The 16,074-nt window shown below is 43.5% G+C and overlaps 1 protein-coding gene across 1 annotated transcript; it reads right to left on the bottom strand.

The window, feature by feature from the left end:
• Positions 1 to 12,222: 12,222 nt before the first annotated feature.
• Positions 12,223 to 14,631, bottom strand: LOC128737437 (methyl farnesoate epoxidase-like). The gene is made up of 5 exons (XM_053832072.1): positions 14,547 to 14,631; positions 13,312 to 13,795; positions 13,078 to 13,258; positions 12,465 to 13,020; positions 12,223 to 12,404 (listed from the first exon to the last, which is right to left on the bottom strand). The coding sequence occupies exons 1-5, from the start codon at positions 14,629 to 14,631 to the stop codon at positions 12,223 to 12,225; spliced, it is 1,488 nt and encodes a 495-aa protein (XP_053688047.1).
• Positions 14,632 to 16,074: the final 1,443 nt, after the last annotated feature.

Raw genomic sequence — 16,074 nt, 5'->3', positions numbered from 1 at the left:
AGAAAATTGTTATTAATGTACATTATTTTTATACTGGCTAAGTTGTAATAAGTGATAAGTTCTTTTTTTCCTAGCAGTTAACAAAGAGAAATATGTGTTGAAAATTTAAGATAAAATAAAATCACAAAATTCGGCAAAAAATAAAAACGTAGATTCATGATCGTAGTCTATACAAAAAAATAAAGAACACAAACACACAGCGGAGACATGAAAGTGAAACACAACACAGAACGTATAGGTAACGAAACACACGCGTATATATTTTCAATATATATTTGAGAAAAAAAAACAATGGGAAATACTTGTAAAAATGCAGATAACATCATCTTATTTTAAATTAATGTATTTAAAATACAAAAGTGAAGCGAATAAAGAAAAATTGAACATGAGTAGTCTTATTGAGAGAGAATTATCAACGACTTGACGGCTAGGTATTGTAAACCGTACTGGACTAATAGAATTTTTCGGACACTTAATAAAATATATTTAGCAGTAGGTACAGCTGTTGTAAGTAAATGTAAAACAAGCTTAAATTCGACTATTTCCCGGGACTGAGAATTAGTTCATACTTTGTAACACGTGCAGTAATTTAGGCAGTAGCTTGCTGCAGCTATGAAGGAGATACTTTAAGGTGACCATGACCATGACCGAGGTATGCAGAACATCCAACATGAGACTTAGATCATTTAGAAATGGAGTACTTCATTTTGGGGACAGCGCTGCACCCAGTGGTCGCAAATGTAAACTTTTGGCACTGTTTTGTTGTTTGTAAACAGTTCTGTTGTATTTTTTCGCAGTTCAAAACTAGCGTGGATCCGAGATATTCGCCCGCAAAATCTGTCAGTCTCAACTCAAGAGCTGGCAAAACTGATGGGTTATCTTAAAAGTACTGTAAGACGAGTGATTAAAAAGTACGAGGAAGCTCTCAAGCCTGCTCGCAAAGAGCAAACCAAGCGTTGGAGTGGAACCCTTGAAGGCTGATCCCAACATCACAAATTATGCTTTGGCGAAACAACTAAAGACTGGCCGAGATACTATGCGGCGAATTTACCGTGCAATTAGAAAACACAATCGAAGGTTCAAACTTGATTAAACAACTTCTTCTTCTTCTTCTTCAGCATAAAGCCGGGGTGGCTCGTGCTGTTTGAAGCACTCACGTAGCGTTTTACGAAGGGCAAAGTAAGCCCGATTTCCCGCTTGGATGCGCCGCTGGATGTCCTTACTGGTGTTGTTGTCCGCAGTCACCCAGAGATCCAGATACCAAATACACGAACTCCTCTATCACTTCTAGTTCGTCGCCGTCAATAGTTACCGTCCGTAGGAGACGCGCGTTTGTTTCCTTTGAGCCTCTTCCTTTCATGTATTTGGTCTTCGACGCATTTATTTTTAGCCCAATTCTCCTAGACTCCGCTTTCAGTCTGGCGTAGATTGCCTCCGCCGTCGCAAAGTTCCTGGCTATGATATCGAAGTCATCTGCAAAGCCTAGAAGTTGGCGACCCTTGGTAAAAATCGTGCCTCTCGTTTCGATAAACCGTCACCTTGTCTCAACCCTCGCCGCGTCTCGAAGGGACTCGAGAGTGTCCCAGAGATGCGTACGAAACACTTCACTCGATCCAATGTAGCTCTGATCAGTCGCGTCAGTTTGTCCGGAAAACCGTGTTCGTGCATTATCGACTGTATCGTATGCTGCTTTAAAATCAATAAAGATGTGATGCGTGGGCATGTGGGCGAGCCCCCATGAAGCCCACGTGATAATTCCCTACGAAACCTTGTGGTATCGGTGACAACCGGCGAAACAGGATCTGGGAGAGTACCTTGTAGGCGACGTTTACCAGCGTAATACCGCGATAGTTGTAGCAGTCTAGCCTATCACCCTTTTTGAAGATGGGACAAACCACTCCTTCCATCCATTCCTCCGGTAGCTTTTCCTCCTCCCAAATCCTCTAAATAACCCAGTATAGAGCCTTTGCTAGCGTTTCTCCGCCATGTTTGTAAAGCTCTGCCGGTAGGCGGTCCTTCCCAGTGGCTTTATTGGTCTTCAGCAGCCCGATTTCTCGTTTGACTTTTTGGAGATCAGGCGCTAGGACATTACTATCTTGCATGGGCGCTCCTAGGTTAATTTCCGTTCCGCCTCCTTCTGCGACTTCGCCATTGAGGTGTTCAACGAAGAACTGCTTCCATCTGTCGACCACCTCGCGCTCGTTTGTAATTAGATTCCCTCCCTCGTCCCTACACATGTCTGGTTTCGGTATGTAACCCTTCCGAGTTTGGTTGACCTTCTCATAAAACTTGCGCGTGTCATTAGCTCAGAATAGTTGTTCTAATTCTTCACGATCTCTGTCCTCCTTTTAACGATTTTTCCTCCTCAGGATCGTGGTCAACTGGTTCCTAGCTCGTCGGTATTTGGTTAGGTTCTCTCTAGTGGCAATAGTTAGATAATTTTTCCAAGCAGTTTTTCCCCTCCACCGCTTGTTGGCATTCCCCATCAAACCAATCATTTTGTGTATTCCGAGGCGGCCTCGGAAGTTCATAGACGGCCCCATATGAACTACTTTATACTGATATTTATGTGTATTGTTTATAAACATGGTAATGTTCACTGTTTAGGTATTTACCTTAACTTTATGTTTTTGGCACAATGTCACCCCCTAGAAGGGGTGAGATTGTGCCAAGATTCATGCACTTTCCGTAAAATTAGGTTTCATTGTAACTAAACCATATCTATGGCAGTTGTTAATTGAACAATTTAGTATATATTGACAGGTTTGAAATCAACTTAGTTCCTAAATTGTGTGTATACTAAGCTAAAGAACCAAAAACGTATGCATTTTTGGCACAATCTCGCCTCGGATGACGGTATATATTAACTTCAGGAAATAGTAATAACAAATGTGTACTTGCCGAGAAGATCATTCACACGCAAAACCCCACATATCACGACGGAAGGCTGCAGTTTTAAACGTCAAAGGAATGCCAACTTGGGAGGATAACCAATTACCATGAATAGTGAAGCTTGTCCGGATTTAAAAACATCTCAATATTTTGGTTCTAAATCCGTACAGTTTAAATATTTATTAAAATACATGTTATTTCAGAACTTTAATGAATGACACTACATCAGTTGAAGAAAACTTACCTTTTATGTTAATTCTAAGCTTAGGAAAATGATCGCCTTGTAACAATCAGTTCACAAAATTGTAAAGCTTGGAAACACCACTTTTTGGTAATTTGAAAAAACTTGTAGGAAAAAGACACTGTTTGACACAATGTTACCTTTAGATTTGTGTAAGTTATTTTGCCCGCACGAAGGTAGATCCGACGATGAGAAGGAAGCGTTTTACGCGGGGCTGGAGGCAACGTACGACAGCTGCTCGCCACGGGACATCAAGATCGTTATTAGGGGTATGAACAACCAAGTCGGTCGGGAAGAAATAATTAGACCGGTGAAAGGACCCCATAACCTGCATATCGATACGAACGATAACGGCCAACGATGTATAAACTTCGCAGCTTTCCGAGGCCTGGTGATCCAAAGCACCTTTTTACCACGCAAAGATACCCGCGAAGCCACCTGGAGATCACTTGACCAACGCACAATGAACCAGATTGACCACGTTCATAGATGGCCCTACGGGGTGCAGATATGACCATCATCTAGTAGCAGTGTATGTACGATCAAAACTGTCAACCGTGTGCCAGACATGCCAAAGCCGTTCTCCTCAGCTGAACATATGGCAGCTAGATAACTTGCAATCTACCGAGCACTACACGCGAATACTGGATGAAGCACTGCCTTCTTCCAAGGAGTCAGGTATCCAAACCTCAAAGACGGTTGGAGCAGAATATGCTCGATCATCGGATAGACCGCTACCGCGACACTGGGTGAAAAGCCCCAAAATATACTAAATGATTGGTTTAGGTGGGAAGAAATTGCTTGGAGATATTATCTACGCATTTCCACTAGAGAGGATTGGCTCAAACACCGACGAGCAAGAAGACAGTTGGCCACGATCCTGAGAAGAAAAAGGTGCCAAAAGGAGGATAGAGGTCGTAAAGAATTAGAAAAAATATTCCAAGCTAATGACACGCGCAGAAAATGATCCAAACTCGTAAGCGCTATGCACTGAAACCTGACATGTGTAGGGACAAGGGAGGGAATCTAATCATAAAAGAAGATGATCGACTGGTGGTGGAAGCAGTTCTTAGATAAACACCTCAATGGCAAAGTTGCAGAAGGAGGCAAAACGGAAGTTAACCTAGGAGTGCCCACATAAGATAGTCATAATGTCCCAGCATCTGATCTTCAAGAAGTCAAAAGGGAAATCGGGTTGGTGAAAACCAACAACGCCGCTGGCAAGGACTAACTACAGACAGAGCTTTAAAAACATGGTCGAGAAACGCTGGAAATGGCTCTACACTGGTTAATTTTTTAGATTTGGGAGAAGAAATAGCTACCGTAGAAGTGGATGGAAGGACTGGATTGCCCCATCAACAAAAAGGGTGATCAGCTCGACTGCTGTAATCATCGCGGCATAACGCTGGCAAACTCCGCCTACAATGTACTCTCCCAGATCCTTTAAGGCCGACTCCTAGGCTTTGCAGATGACTTTGATATCTTACCCAAGAACTTTACGACCGTGGAGGCCATCTACGTCAGACTGAAAGTGGAGTATTGGGGAATTGGGCTGAAAATAAACGCGTTAAACACCAAATACATGTAGGGAAGAGGCTCAAAGGAAAAAACGCGCTCGTCCCACGGACGCTAACCGTCTATGGCGACGAACAAGAAGTGGTAGATAAGTTCGTGTACTTGGGATCGCTGGTGACCACGGGCAACAACATTTGTAAGGAGATCCAGCAGTACATTCAAGCGGGAAAACGGGCCTACTTGGCCCTTCACAAAATGCTACGATCGAAATGCATACGCCGCCGTACGAAACTGATAAAATTTTTGACATAAACGCCATTGCCATGTTCGAGCGGAAGGTGCTGCGGATGATATTTGACGGAGTATAAACGGAAAGCGGAGAGTGGCGGATGCGTATCAATCATGAGATACAGGCACTGCCAGGAGAGACTGCGCCGGACAGTGCAACGGAAACAGTTCTCAAAAACCCACCCGCACTAGGAACAGAGGGGATCGACGTACAAGATGGCTCGAATAGGTCGAAAATGATTTGCGACTTCTGAGTGGGAAATTGGCGACGAGTGGCCCGAGATCGAGTTGAATGGGGACGGTCATACGCCGATTAGAAGTCGATGAATAAATGATGCGTGAGCACGTTGTATTCGCGACTTTTCTGCAACACTTGCCGAAGCGTGAAAATCTGATCCGTGGTGGCACGGGCACCCATGAATCCCGCTTGATATTGCCCCACGAACTCCTTTGCAAATGGTGATAATCGACGACATCGAAGTTGGGAGAGTACCTTGTAGGCGGCGTTCAACAGTGTGATTGCGCGGTAATTACAACAATCCAACTTGTCGCCCTTTTTGTAGATCGGACACACGATGCCTTTCGTCCACTCCTCCGGTAGTAGCTTCTTCTTCTTCTTCTTCTTCTTCTTCTTCAGCAGCATAGAGCCTAGGTGGCTCCTGCTGTTTCAAGCACTCGTCTCCATTCAACTCGGTCTAGGGCCACTCGCCGCCAATTTCCTAGTCGTCTCAGAAGTCGCAAATCGCTTTCGACCTGGTGGAGCCATCGTGCACGTTGGGCCCCCCTGTTCCTGGATCCGGTGGGGTTGTTGAAGAGGACTATTTTCGTCGCACTGTCGTCCGGCATCCTTACGACGTGTCCGGCCCACCGTAGCCTGTTAACTTTCGCTAGATGTACGATGAGAGTCTCTCCAAGCAGTGCCTGTAGCTCGTGATTCATACGCCTCCGCCACTCTCCGCTTTCAGTTTGTACTCCGCCAAATATCGTCCGCAGCACTTTCCGCTCAAACACGGCAAGGGCGCGTATGTCCTCCGTAAGCAACGTCACGGCTTCAAGTCCATAAAGAACTACCGGTCTAATAATGGTTTTGTACATTGTTAGCTTCGTGCGGCGGCGTAGCGTTTTACGAAAGGCAAAGTAGGCCCGATTTCCCGCTTGGATGCGCCGCTGGATCTCCTTACTAGTGTTGTTGTCCGCGGTCACCAGCGATCCCAAATACACGAACTCCTCTACCACTTCTAGTTCATCGCCGTCAACGGTTACCGTCCGTGGGAGGCGCGCGTTTGCTTCCTTTGCGCCTCTTCCTTTCATGTATTTGGTCTTCGACGCATTTATTTTTAGCCCAATTCTCCTAGACTCCGCTTTCAGTCTGGCGTAGATTACCTCCGCCGTCGCAAAGTTCCTGGCAATGATATCGAAGTCATCTGCAAAGCCTAGAAGTTGGCTACTTTTGGTAAAAATCGTGCCTCTCGTTTCGATGCCCGCTCGTCGGATCACCCCCTCAAGAGCGATGTTGAACAGCATGCGGGATAGACCGTCACCTTGTCTCAACCCTCATCGCGTCTCGAAGGGACTCGAGAGTGTCCCAGAGATGCGTACGAAACACATCACTCGATCCAATGTAGCTCTGATCAGTCGCGTCAGTTTGTCCGGAAAACCTCATTCGTGCATTATCTGCCATAGCTTGTCTCGATCGACTGTATTGTATGCTGCTTTGAAATCAATAAAGATGTGATGCGTGGACACGTTGTACTCCCGACATTTCTGCAAGATCTGTCGGATAGTAAAAGTTTGGTTCGCAGTTGCGCGAGCCCCCATGAAACTCGCCTGATAATTCCCTACGAAGCCTTGTGGTATCGGTAACAGACGGCGTAACAGGATCTGGGAGAGTATCTTGTAGGCGGCGTTTACCAGCGTAATACCACGATAGTTGCAGCAGTCTAGCCGATCACCCTTTTTGTGGATGGGACAAACCACTCCTTCCATCCATTCCACCGGTAGCTTTTCCTCCTCCCAAATCCTCGAAATAACCCAGTGTAGAGCCTTTGCTAGCGTTTCTCCGCCATGTTTGTAAAGCTCTGCCGGTAGGCGGTCCTTCCCAGCGGCTTTATTGGTCTTCAGCAGCCCGATTTCTCGTTTGACTTCTTGGAGATCAGGTGCTAGGACATCACTATCTTCCATGGGCGCTCCTAGGTTAATTTCCATTCCGCCTCCTTCTGCGACTTCGCCATTGAGGTGTTCATCGAAGAACTGCTTCCACCTGTCGACCACCTCGCGCTCGTTTGTAATTAGATTCCCTCCCTCGTCCCTACACATGTCAGGTTTCGGTGTGTAGCCCTTCCGAGTTTGGTTCACCTTCTCATAAAACTTGCGCGTGTCATTAGCTCGGAATAGTTGCTCTAATTCTTCACGATCTCTGTCCTCCTTTTGGCGCTTTTTTCTCCTCAGGATCGTGGGCAACTGGTTCCTAGCTCGTCGGTACTTGGCCAGGTTCTCTCTAGTGTCAATACATATATAATTTTTCCAAGCATTTTTTTTCTCCTCCACCGCTTGTTGGCATTCCCCATCAAACCAATCATTTTGGTGTACTCCGAGGCTATATACCTAGTGCCTAGGTATATATGCCTAGTGCGGTAGCGGCCTCTCCGAACTCCTCGGAAGAAGGCAGTGCCTCATTCAGTACTCGCGCGTAGTTCTCGGCAGCTTGTGGGTTATCTAGCTGCCTGATGTTCAGCCGAGGAGGGCGGCTTTGACGTGTTCGGTATACGGTGGACAGCTTTGAGCGCACATGTACTGCTACTAGGTAATGGTCAGAATCAATATCCGCACCCCGACGGGAGCGTACGTTCGTAATGTTAGAGAAAAACCGGCCCTCTATGAGAACGTGGTCAATTTGGTTCATTGTACGTTGGTCAGGTGATCTCCAGGTGGCTTTGTGGATATCTTACTTACTTACTTATGTGTCCATGTCCGCCGGTCCGGCAGAACAAAGGGATGAAATCAGAGATCTCCACTGCTGACGGTTACCCGCCATGGCTTTTACCTGTCGCCAGGACAGGTTCTCGTCTACAGCCCGGATGTCGTTGGCTAAGCTTCGTCTCCATGAGCCTCTGGGTCTGCCTCTTCTACGCTGTCCTATAAGTTTCGGTTCGAACACTCAACCCAGCTAGCTCAATGTAACTTAATCTCAGGGTCGGCAACCGACCTTCGGAGGACTCGTGCAACCCGACAACTTATCAGAAACGCAGCGGACCATTCAAAACGTCAAAGAAAGAAATGGAAAGGACTGGTGGCTCTTACTTATATTAAAAGAATAGGAAATTCCATGCATGAAAACTTTATTACCGTACTATTGGCGCTCGATGTCACTAGTTGGGGCCCATTGATGATGACGATGAGTGGAGAAAGAGGGGACGAACATGCTACGATGGCAGTGCTACTTTACGGGTTCTGCTGGAACGGGGATGATCTCCTATGGCGTCCCAGGGATGGCGGCAACAAGCAAGCGATGACAGACTTTGGCGGGGCAGCGATATTCTCTATCCACGTGGTACCCTCGATGCGCCTATTCTTCGATGGCCAACTCACACAATGGCCTACGCCGTGGCTCTGGAGTAATCACCGCGCGGTTCCGATCTCGTGTAGTCGTCGGACAATGGCAGCGGACTTTTAGGGAACCGGATCACGCCGGTCGATTAACGATACACTTCACCTCCGATATTGTTGGGTTAGTCGAACTTGGCCCTACAGGGCCGCGCGACGCTCGCTCACGACGCTCAAATTACGCTCTTTCGTTCGAGTCTCACAACGGGGAGTTCTATCAACTGTCTCGGGCTTATCTCTCCATCCAGCAATCATCCCTAACCAATTCTCCTCTTTTCCTCCGGTATCCTCTCTTCCTCTCCCTCTCCCTCTCTCAACACCTCCGGATCCAGAACTTTCGTGCAGTTGACGCAAACAACTGGTATAATTTTTTGCTGCATGATCGGGAACTATTAGGGGTTATGGAATTAGTGCGGACTTTTTGCCGTCTTTTATCGTTGCGGTCTTTCCGTTACAATAGGTTTTTTTTAAGGATGTTACCATTTGGTGCGTAAGGCTGTCCCTGACTTAGGATGTCTTACGGAGCCTTTAGAGCCTCCGTGCTAAGCCCCAACACCTGGTCTGGATGTTCCGGGGTGGACGCCGAAGGTCTCTTTTAGGTTCCTAAGTCCGCATTCAGACAGTGTCTCCTTACATCACTAAATGGTAACGTTCACAATAATATTTTTTTCACGCAAATTTTTCGATGCCTAATTACCGGTTGAAAGTTTGAAGGGATTGGTACACTTACTCTAGGTTAAACAAAAAATACAATGATAAATATACAAAACAAAAGCAAACTAACAACAATCAGAAGAGCCACCTAAACAATGAAAATTAAATTACGAAATGGATCTTACGAACTACGCTTACAAACTACTCTTAAACACTAAAGAAAACAAAACTTTGACGTCATTGGTTGGTACGGTACATTTTGAAAAAATGACCGGTAACAGTCCTTGTGGATTCCAGTCGAGTGCTGCTCTGCAAACCTCGTTCGCTCCTTTCCTCAAGGTGTGTCCGATCCACTTCCACCTACGCTCACGAATTTCTGTGGCTATCGGCCGTTGATGACACCGACGATGGAGTTCCTCATTGGATATCCAATTATCAGGCCACCAGGCACGAATAATATATCGCAGGCACCGGTTAATGAATACCTGCAGTTTTTGCGTTGTTTCCGCTGAGACGCACCATGTTTCGCAGGCATGGATGTGGATATCCTTGCGCGGGAAAAAGGTGCTTCGGATCACCAGGCCTCGGGAAGCTGCGAAGTTTATACATCGTTGGCCGTTATCGTTTGTGTCGGTGTGCAGGCTATGGGGTCCTACCACCGGTCTATACATTTCTTCCCTACCGACCTGGGCGTTCATATCCCCGATGACGATCTTTATGTCCCGTGACGTGCAGCTGTCGTACGTTGCCTCCAGCCTCGCGTAGAACGCTTCTTTCTCATCGTCGGGTCTACCTTCGTGCGGGCAGTGCACGTTAATGATGCTATAATTGAAGAAACGGCCCTTTATCCTCAATACACACATTCTCTCGTTGATCGCCTTCCAATCTATCACGCGATCCTGCATTCCGCCCAGCACTACAAAGCCCGTTCCCAGTTCGTTGGTAGCGCCACCGCTCTGGTAAAACTGGGCCTTTCCGCCACGGATCTTCCATACCTTCTCTCCTTTGCGACAGATTTCCTGCAGAGCTACGATGCCGAGTTTGCGGAGTTCCAGCTGTTCAATCAGCACCCGCTCGCAACCTGCGAAATTTAGCGATCTGCAGTTCCAAGTCCCGAGTCTCCATTCGTCGTTCTTGTTCCTAGGTCGAAGCCGAATATTCCGCTCCGAATTTGCTTGAATTTTGTTAGTTATTTTATTAAGGTGTGTAGCCGTACTGGTGAAATAGTGTCGAGTCTCGCGATGGGGCTGCCATCTTATAGCGCCGAGACACGGTATACCTCCTTCCCGTTTAGTATACGACCCTAGTTTCCACCGGGGTTGGTTACCCGATCTCCACTAAGGTTGCTCCTATTGTCGTAACGCTCAAAATTATTCGTAATCACGTATATCGCCTCCAAAATAGTACGGATATGCCAATTTTGCGCATGAAATACGATTTATTTAGCATGTATATCTGTACGTAGTGCTGATTTTTACCTTTTTTATACATATGAAAATGCTAGCTGGGACGTCAGTATACACCAGTACACTCACATTCTTTACTAGTGAGCACAATATTTTGAAAAATTAGATAACATGCTCCATTTTGGAGCAAACAGCACATAGGACTGCTAAATAATTTAAAATAATTTTTACTTTTTCTCTGGAAATTTCAGAGGCTATGAATAAACACTTCAATATAAGATAGAAGATAATATAAGATATATATTATACCGTTTATAAACTGCCAGTTTTAGTTTAGTTTAGTTTAGGAGAGGGGAGGGGGTGGGATGGGCCACATGTTCTGCGACCGCAGGTTCTCGAACGAAGTAATGGTTACTTTTGTTAAATGACCAAATAGATATGCCCCATTAGAATGGAATTAAAAAGCTAGGCAGAATCAATGATAGATGATGTCTGGAAAAAAATTTGACAGCTCGATAATCAAAGAAATTTATATCTCCTAATAAAACAATAACCCAGAAACTTCTTAACCTGCCTAAAAAGGACTTACGTACTTACTGTGGCCTCGTAACAGGCCACTGGGCAAGTAAATATCACTTAAAACAACTGGGAAAATTAGAAGATGACACGTGTCGCTTCTGTAACCTAGAAAGTGAAAATGCGGAACATCTGCTATGCAATTGCGTGGCACTACTTCATAAAAGAAAAACTTTCTTTGACATTGCTGGAATACAACCCTCAGATGTATGGATGAATTCTACCAATTAAGGCAATAAACTTTATTCGTTGTAAAATACCTTATTGGGACAATGCCGTTGATCAGCAAGTGGAAATCACTCATACTAATAGTGATACGACCCCCTGATGTGGCGTACAATAAACAGGGGTCTGCCACAATAGATCAAATAACTGGTCGCAGTGGAAAATGTACCCAACAGGAAAAAAATAGATATGCCCCCTTAGGATACACGCTTTCCATATACCCCTAGAATTCCTTATTAACCCTAGAAACGCTACTGGCTATATAAAGGCTGTCCATTATAAATATAACCGATAACCGATAGCATGAATTCCGGGATACCCAAATTTAGTCAAAAGATCTTCCGGAATATCCAGCTTGATCCAACACTCTGTAAGATAGTGTAAGGTTAATTTTTATTGAGTAAAAACTAAACTGGTTATTTTGACGTAGCCAGATTTATATTTTTTAGCTACCTATTATAGTGTGAGAAATGTGAGTTTACAAACTGTCAAACATGTATTTTTTATGATCTATATATTTACTATTCTGCTGTATAATGTATTTATAATACAATTCTTGTTGTTTATAACGAATTGATTATTCGACCAATGATTGTTGAACCGATTCTTCAAAGCTATTGCTAGTACACCTATTTGATGTTTTGTTACTTGATCTAAATGTTTTCATACTGAAGGTAGAAAATGTTGTAATCAACTCCAATGGACTTACAATAGTGCGAGCCGTTGAATTACCATTTTTGCAAACACCCGAAACACAAACAAAAAGTGCTTTTTATTATTTACATTACGGTTGTACTACTGAAACAACTTGTGTACGTAAAATTACATAAGTCTTTCTTTTAAAGCAACATAATACGGCTTAGGAGAGAGCGTGATTCCATCGATACCCTCTAGTTCCGGTAGTCCTTCGTCAGCTGGTTCAATAATAAACGCATGCATAAATGCAGCAAAAAATAGAAACAAGTTTGACCTTGCCAGTGATTCTCCCAAGCATCGTCTTTTCCCTGAAATAAAACAACAGATAGTAGTAACTAACGGTGTAAATCCACAACAACAGAACTTACCGGCTCCAAATGGCATAAAATATTCATGTGAAATCAGCTTGCAGCCCGTTTCATCCAAAAATCGTTCAGGTCGAAACACCTCTGGGTCGACCCAATATTGTTTATCCATATGCAATGAGTGGAGCGAAGCAATGGTGATTGTATTATTCGGTATTACATACGCTCCCAACTGAACAGGGTACAATGTTCGATGGGCAATGGCCAGAGGTGCCACATTAGAAATTCTCTGAATTTCACAAATAACGGCTTCCAAATATGGTAAATTACGCCGGTCATCTAGCACCGGAAGTCGATAGCGTCCGACCACACTGTCCAGTTCCTGGTGTATCTTCTTGACTACTTCCGGATGATGCATCATATAAGCGATCCCAAAGCCAAGGCTGTTGCTGGTTGTTTCCGAACCGGCTTGAAAAAGGTCTAAGCAAAGGCAAAGAAGTTGTTCGCCATTGAATGACGCATGGATGTTGCCCTTCTGCAGCTCCCGGAGATACAGGGTAATTAAACAATCGTTTTCGTCAGCAAGGTTTGGTTTACCATTTATGTGACCGATTGTGTCCTGAAAAATGTATTTTCAATCAAGCGATTCAATCGAAAGTAATATATTAGCTGTTACATTTAAAAACTCCCACAACGGTCTTAGTAAATTAACAAGTGGACTAAAACCGGATCTTACTGGACATACATGACGAACAGATGGAAACTGATTTAGTACGCCTCCAGACATATCTATCACTCGAAAACTCTTGTGAATAGTTTCGGTAATCCACTCAAGGCGTTTGTCATTTAAATGAAACCTGAAAAAACAAACTCTTGCAGAAGTCACTTTTACAACTACAATATTAGATACCTTTTGCCAGCAATCAACGTCCATATAATATTGAGCACAGAGATATCGAACGCATTGTGCATACTGATCCGATTGTGCGCTCTGGATAATTTTCGAAAATGATGAATCAACTCCTCGGCTTCTTTCTCCAGGTGATACGTCATCCCGGCCGTGCCCATGCCGAGTGTCTTCAACGCTTTAATGGCAAATTTGCGCTGTACTTCCCAGTTCTCTCCGTCCGTGAAAACTACGCCCAGCCGCTTATCAAACGAGCGAACCCGAAAAAAGAAACCATCAGGACGACCACTGAATTCGTCCTTGCTGTACAGCTCCCGTATCGCTTCCATACCGGACACAATCACGACCTGATCCCGGCCAAGCTTTAGTCCCACGATCGGCCCGAAACGCCGGGCCAGCTCTGTCCACATCAGATGGTAGAAGGAGAAATTTTTGAGCAGTTTATACACGTAAAAGCCGCTACCGACCAACGGAAACCAGCTGGGACCTTGGGAATAAAATAGAAGAGACAACAAAATTCGTTCGTTAACGGTAAAAGTTGTTGGAATTGATTGACCTATCCCAATGTATATTTTATTCTAGCTTTCCTACAACGCAACCGGTTCTTTTTTTATTTTGATAACGGAGTGGTGTGTAAATTAATGCATGGATCCAAAGTTCAGAGCTGCATTTCTTCTTTCATTTTAATTCGTTTTGATCTAATGGGTATAAGTCGTTCAGCTCATCTAAGGAACATTGGTGTAGAAGCCGCCTTATCAACCTCCTAAAGGCTTTTTTAAGTCATCTTAACTGCGATTAAGGTTTTTTATGCAAATTTTTCCTCACGATATCATGTTGATTGTTTTGATTTTAATTGATTTTAAGCTGAAAATTGTAATCCATTCAAAAGGTTTGTATTTATGTTAGGACCTAATATATATTTAAGAACTTGGCAGATTACATGAAACAATAATTGCAAGTTTTATACAATATGGTCTCAAATTAAATAAAAATCAATTTGAACATAATCTGGCACTCAAACATTTAACATCCATTTACCATTTTCAAATTGGGTCAGATATTTGATGATAAAAGATTAATTATCTGATATTGAGATGTTAGTTGGCATTCATTATAATTTCTAATTTATCAATAATTCAACTAGATTTTAAAATTTTCATCACTTCCAGGTACCACATATTAGTTTAGTACCAGTTAGCATTATATTTATTCTCAACCACATTTTCCAATATGTTTACCTGGCGGGAATAACAGTGGTTTTCGCACATCTCGAAAGCAAAATAGCACTAGTAAAACAATCACCAATATCACATTTTGCCACATTTCCTGGAACCACGTAGTAAAATTGCTGTCTTACAAATCCTACAATCGAACCGAACCGAGAGCCCCGAAAAATTTCTTTAATCTAGTTATGTGTACGTTCTGCACCAGGGAAACTCTCCCGTTGGAATGGAATAGCGTTTCGGTGGTCATAGTCTTTTGTAGATGGTGGCCTTTGGCCCTAAAACCCGTTGTAGCCTATCGATGTATCGGAGCATTTTTGTTATGCTAATCTGGTAGCGCAGCGACAAAGCAAATGCAACGTCACCGGCATAAGAGAACAGAACTATTTTTGACACTGATTGGCGTCGGCAAGGTTAGAAGCTGCCGAACAATGAAAATCTATTTTGACTAAATCAGTTTCATACCTTATGAACTAAACTGCGTAGAACAAATATTTCTTAATGAAAATGCTAGCAGATTCTCTCAAAGGGCAATTCGAAAGTAATATAATCCGGAAAAAGTTTTTCGCAACTTTCACTGTGGTTGAAGACTTCAAAGAAAGGTTGAATAAATTACGTTCTTCCTTATTCTTGCTCGCCAATTTCTAATCTTTCAATTTCGTGTCTAAGATATGATGACACACCTAACCACCAGAATAGAGATTTTATTTATGGCATATTCGACTGTTATAGAACTTATATCTGAGAAACAAGTCTTTAATAAGCAACGGTACCACAAAAAGGTTTAATTTATTTTGTTTTTTTTAGTTAGGTTAACCAAAGTTTTGTGTCTACATATCTTTAAACCATGTGCTCAACCACTTCTGAAATATTGGTCTGGTTTTAAAAATCACCGTCTCTACTACAGATCATAACGGGTGACAACTAAAGTTTTGGTATTTTTTGAGGCCCTTATACTCCGCAACAAACGAGCTCAGAGAGAAATGACAATAGGTATGTGTTAACTCTCTCTCTCTCTCCTCTTTTTGTCAATATTTTTTGTTTTGTTTATGCTTGCCTTGTTTTGCTTAACGGGAAACTAGCAGTCATTAACTTTTCGTCGGAGAGCCCAATTTCGGAAGCAGTTTTTGAGTCCAAAAGCGGGGTTCTGTTTATAAAAATGTAAATATTGCGTTCCTCTTGCCAATGTGCACACAACGAATATATTTTCATGAGCAGAATTTTTGTTACAAATAAAAAAAATGCTTTTGAAGTTTGCAGAATCGATGACGACTAATTTTACCCTAGAATGGCATCGAAACAAGAAGCATTTCGGGAGCGCGTTGTACACTTCTACGAACTGCCACAGAAATCTCGGCAAAAAGTATACGGTACAACATTAAAAAAGCGAATATGTTGCGGCTTCGACTGTTTACCATATCCTAAGATGCCCAACAACTATTCGCAAGCAAGGTAGTGGAAGAGCAGCCAAAATTATGGACGCAGAAGGACATCGTTCTCTTTCTCGTTTTTTCAGCAACAAGCCCTCTGGTTTGGCTATCAA

Source organism: Sabethes cyaneus, chromosome 2, assembly GCF_943734655.1.
Source record: "Sabethes cyaneus chromosome 2, idSabCyanKW18_F2, whole genome shotgun sequence".
In the NCBI taxonomy this organism is placed as follows: domain Eukaryota; kingdom Metazoa; phylum Arthropoda; class Insecta; order Diptera; family Culicidae; genus Sabethes; species Sabethes cyaneus.
This window is presented reverse-complemented; position numbering and strand designations above follow the sequence as displayed.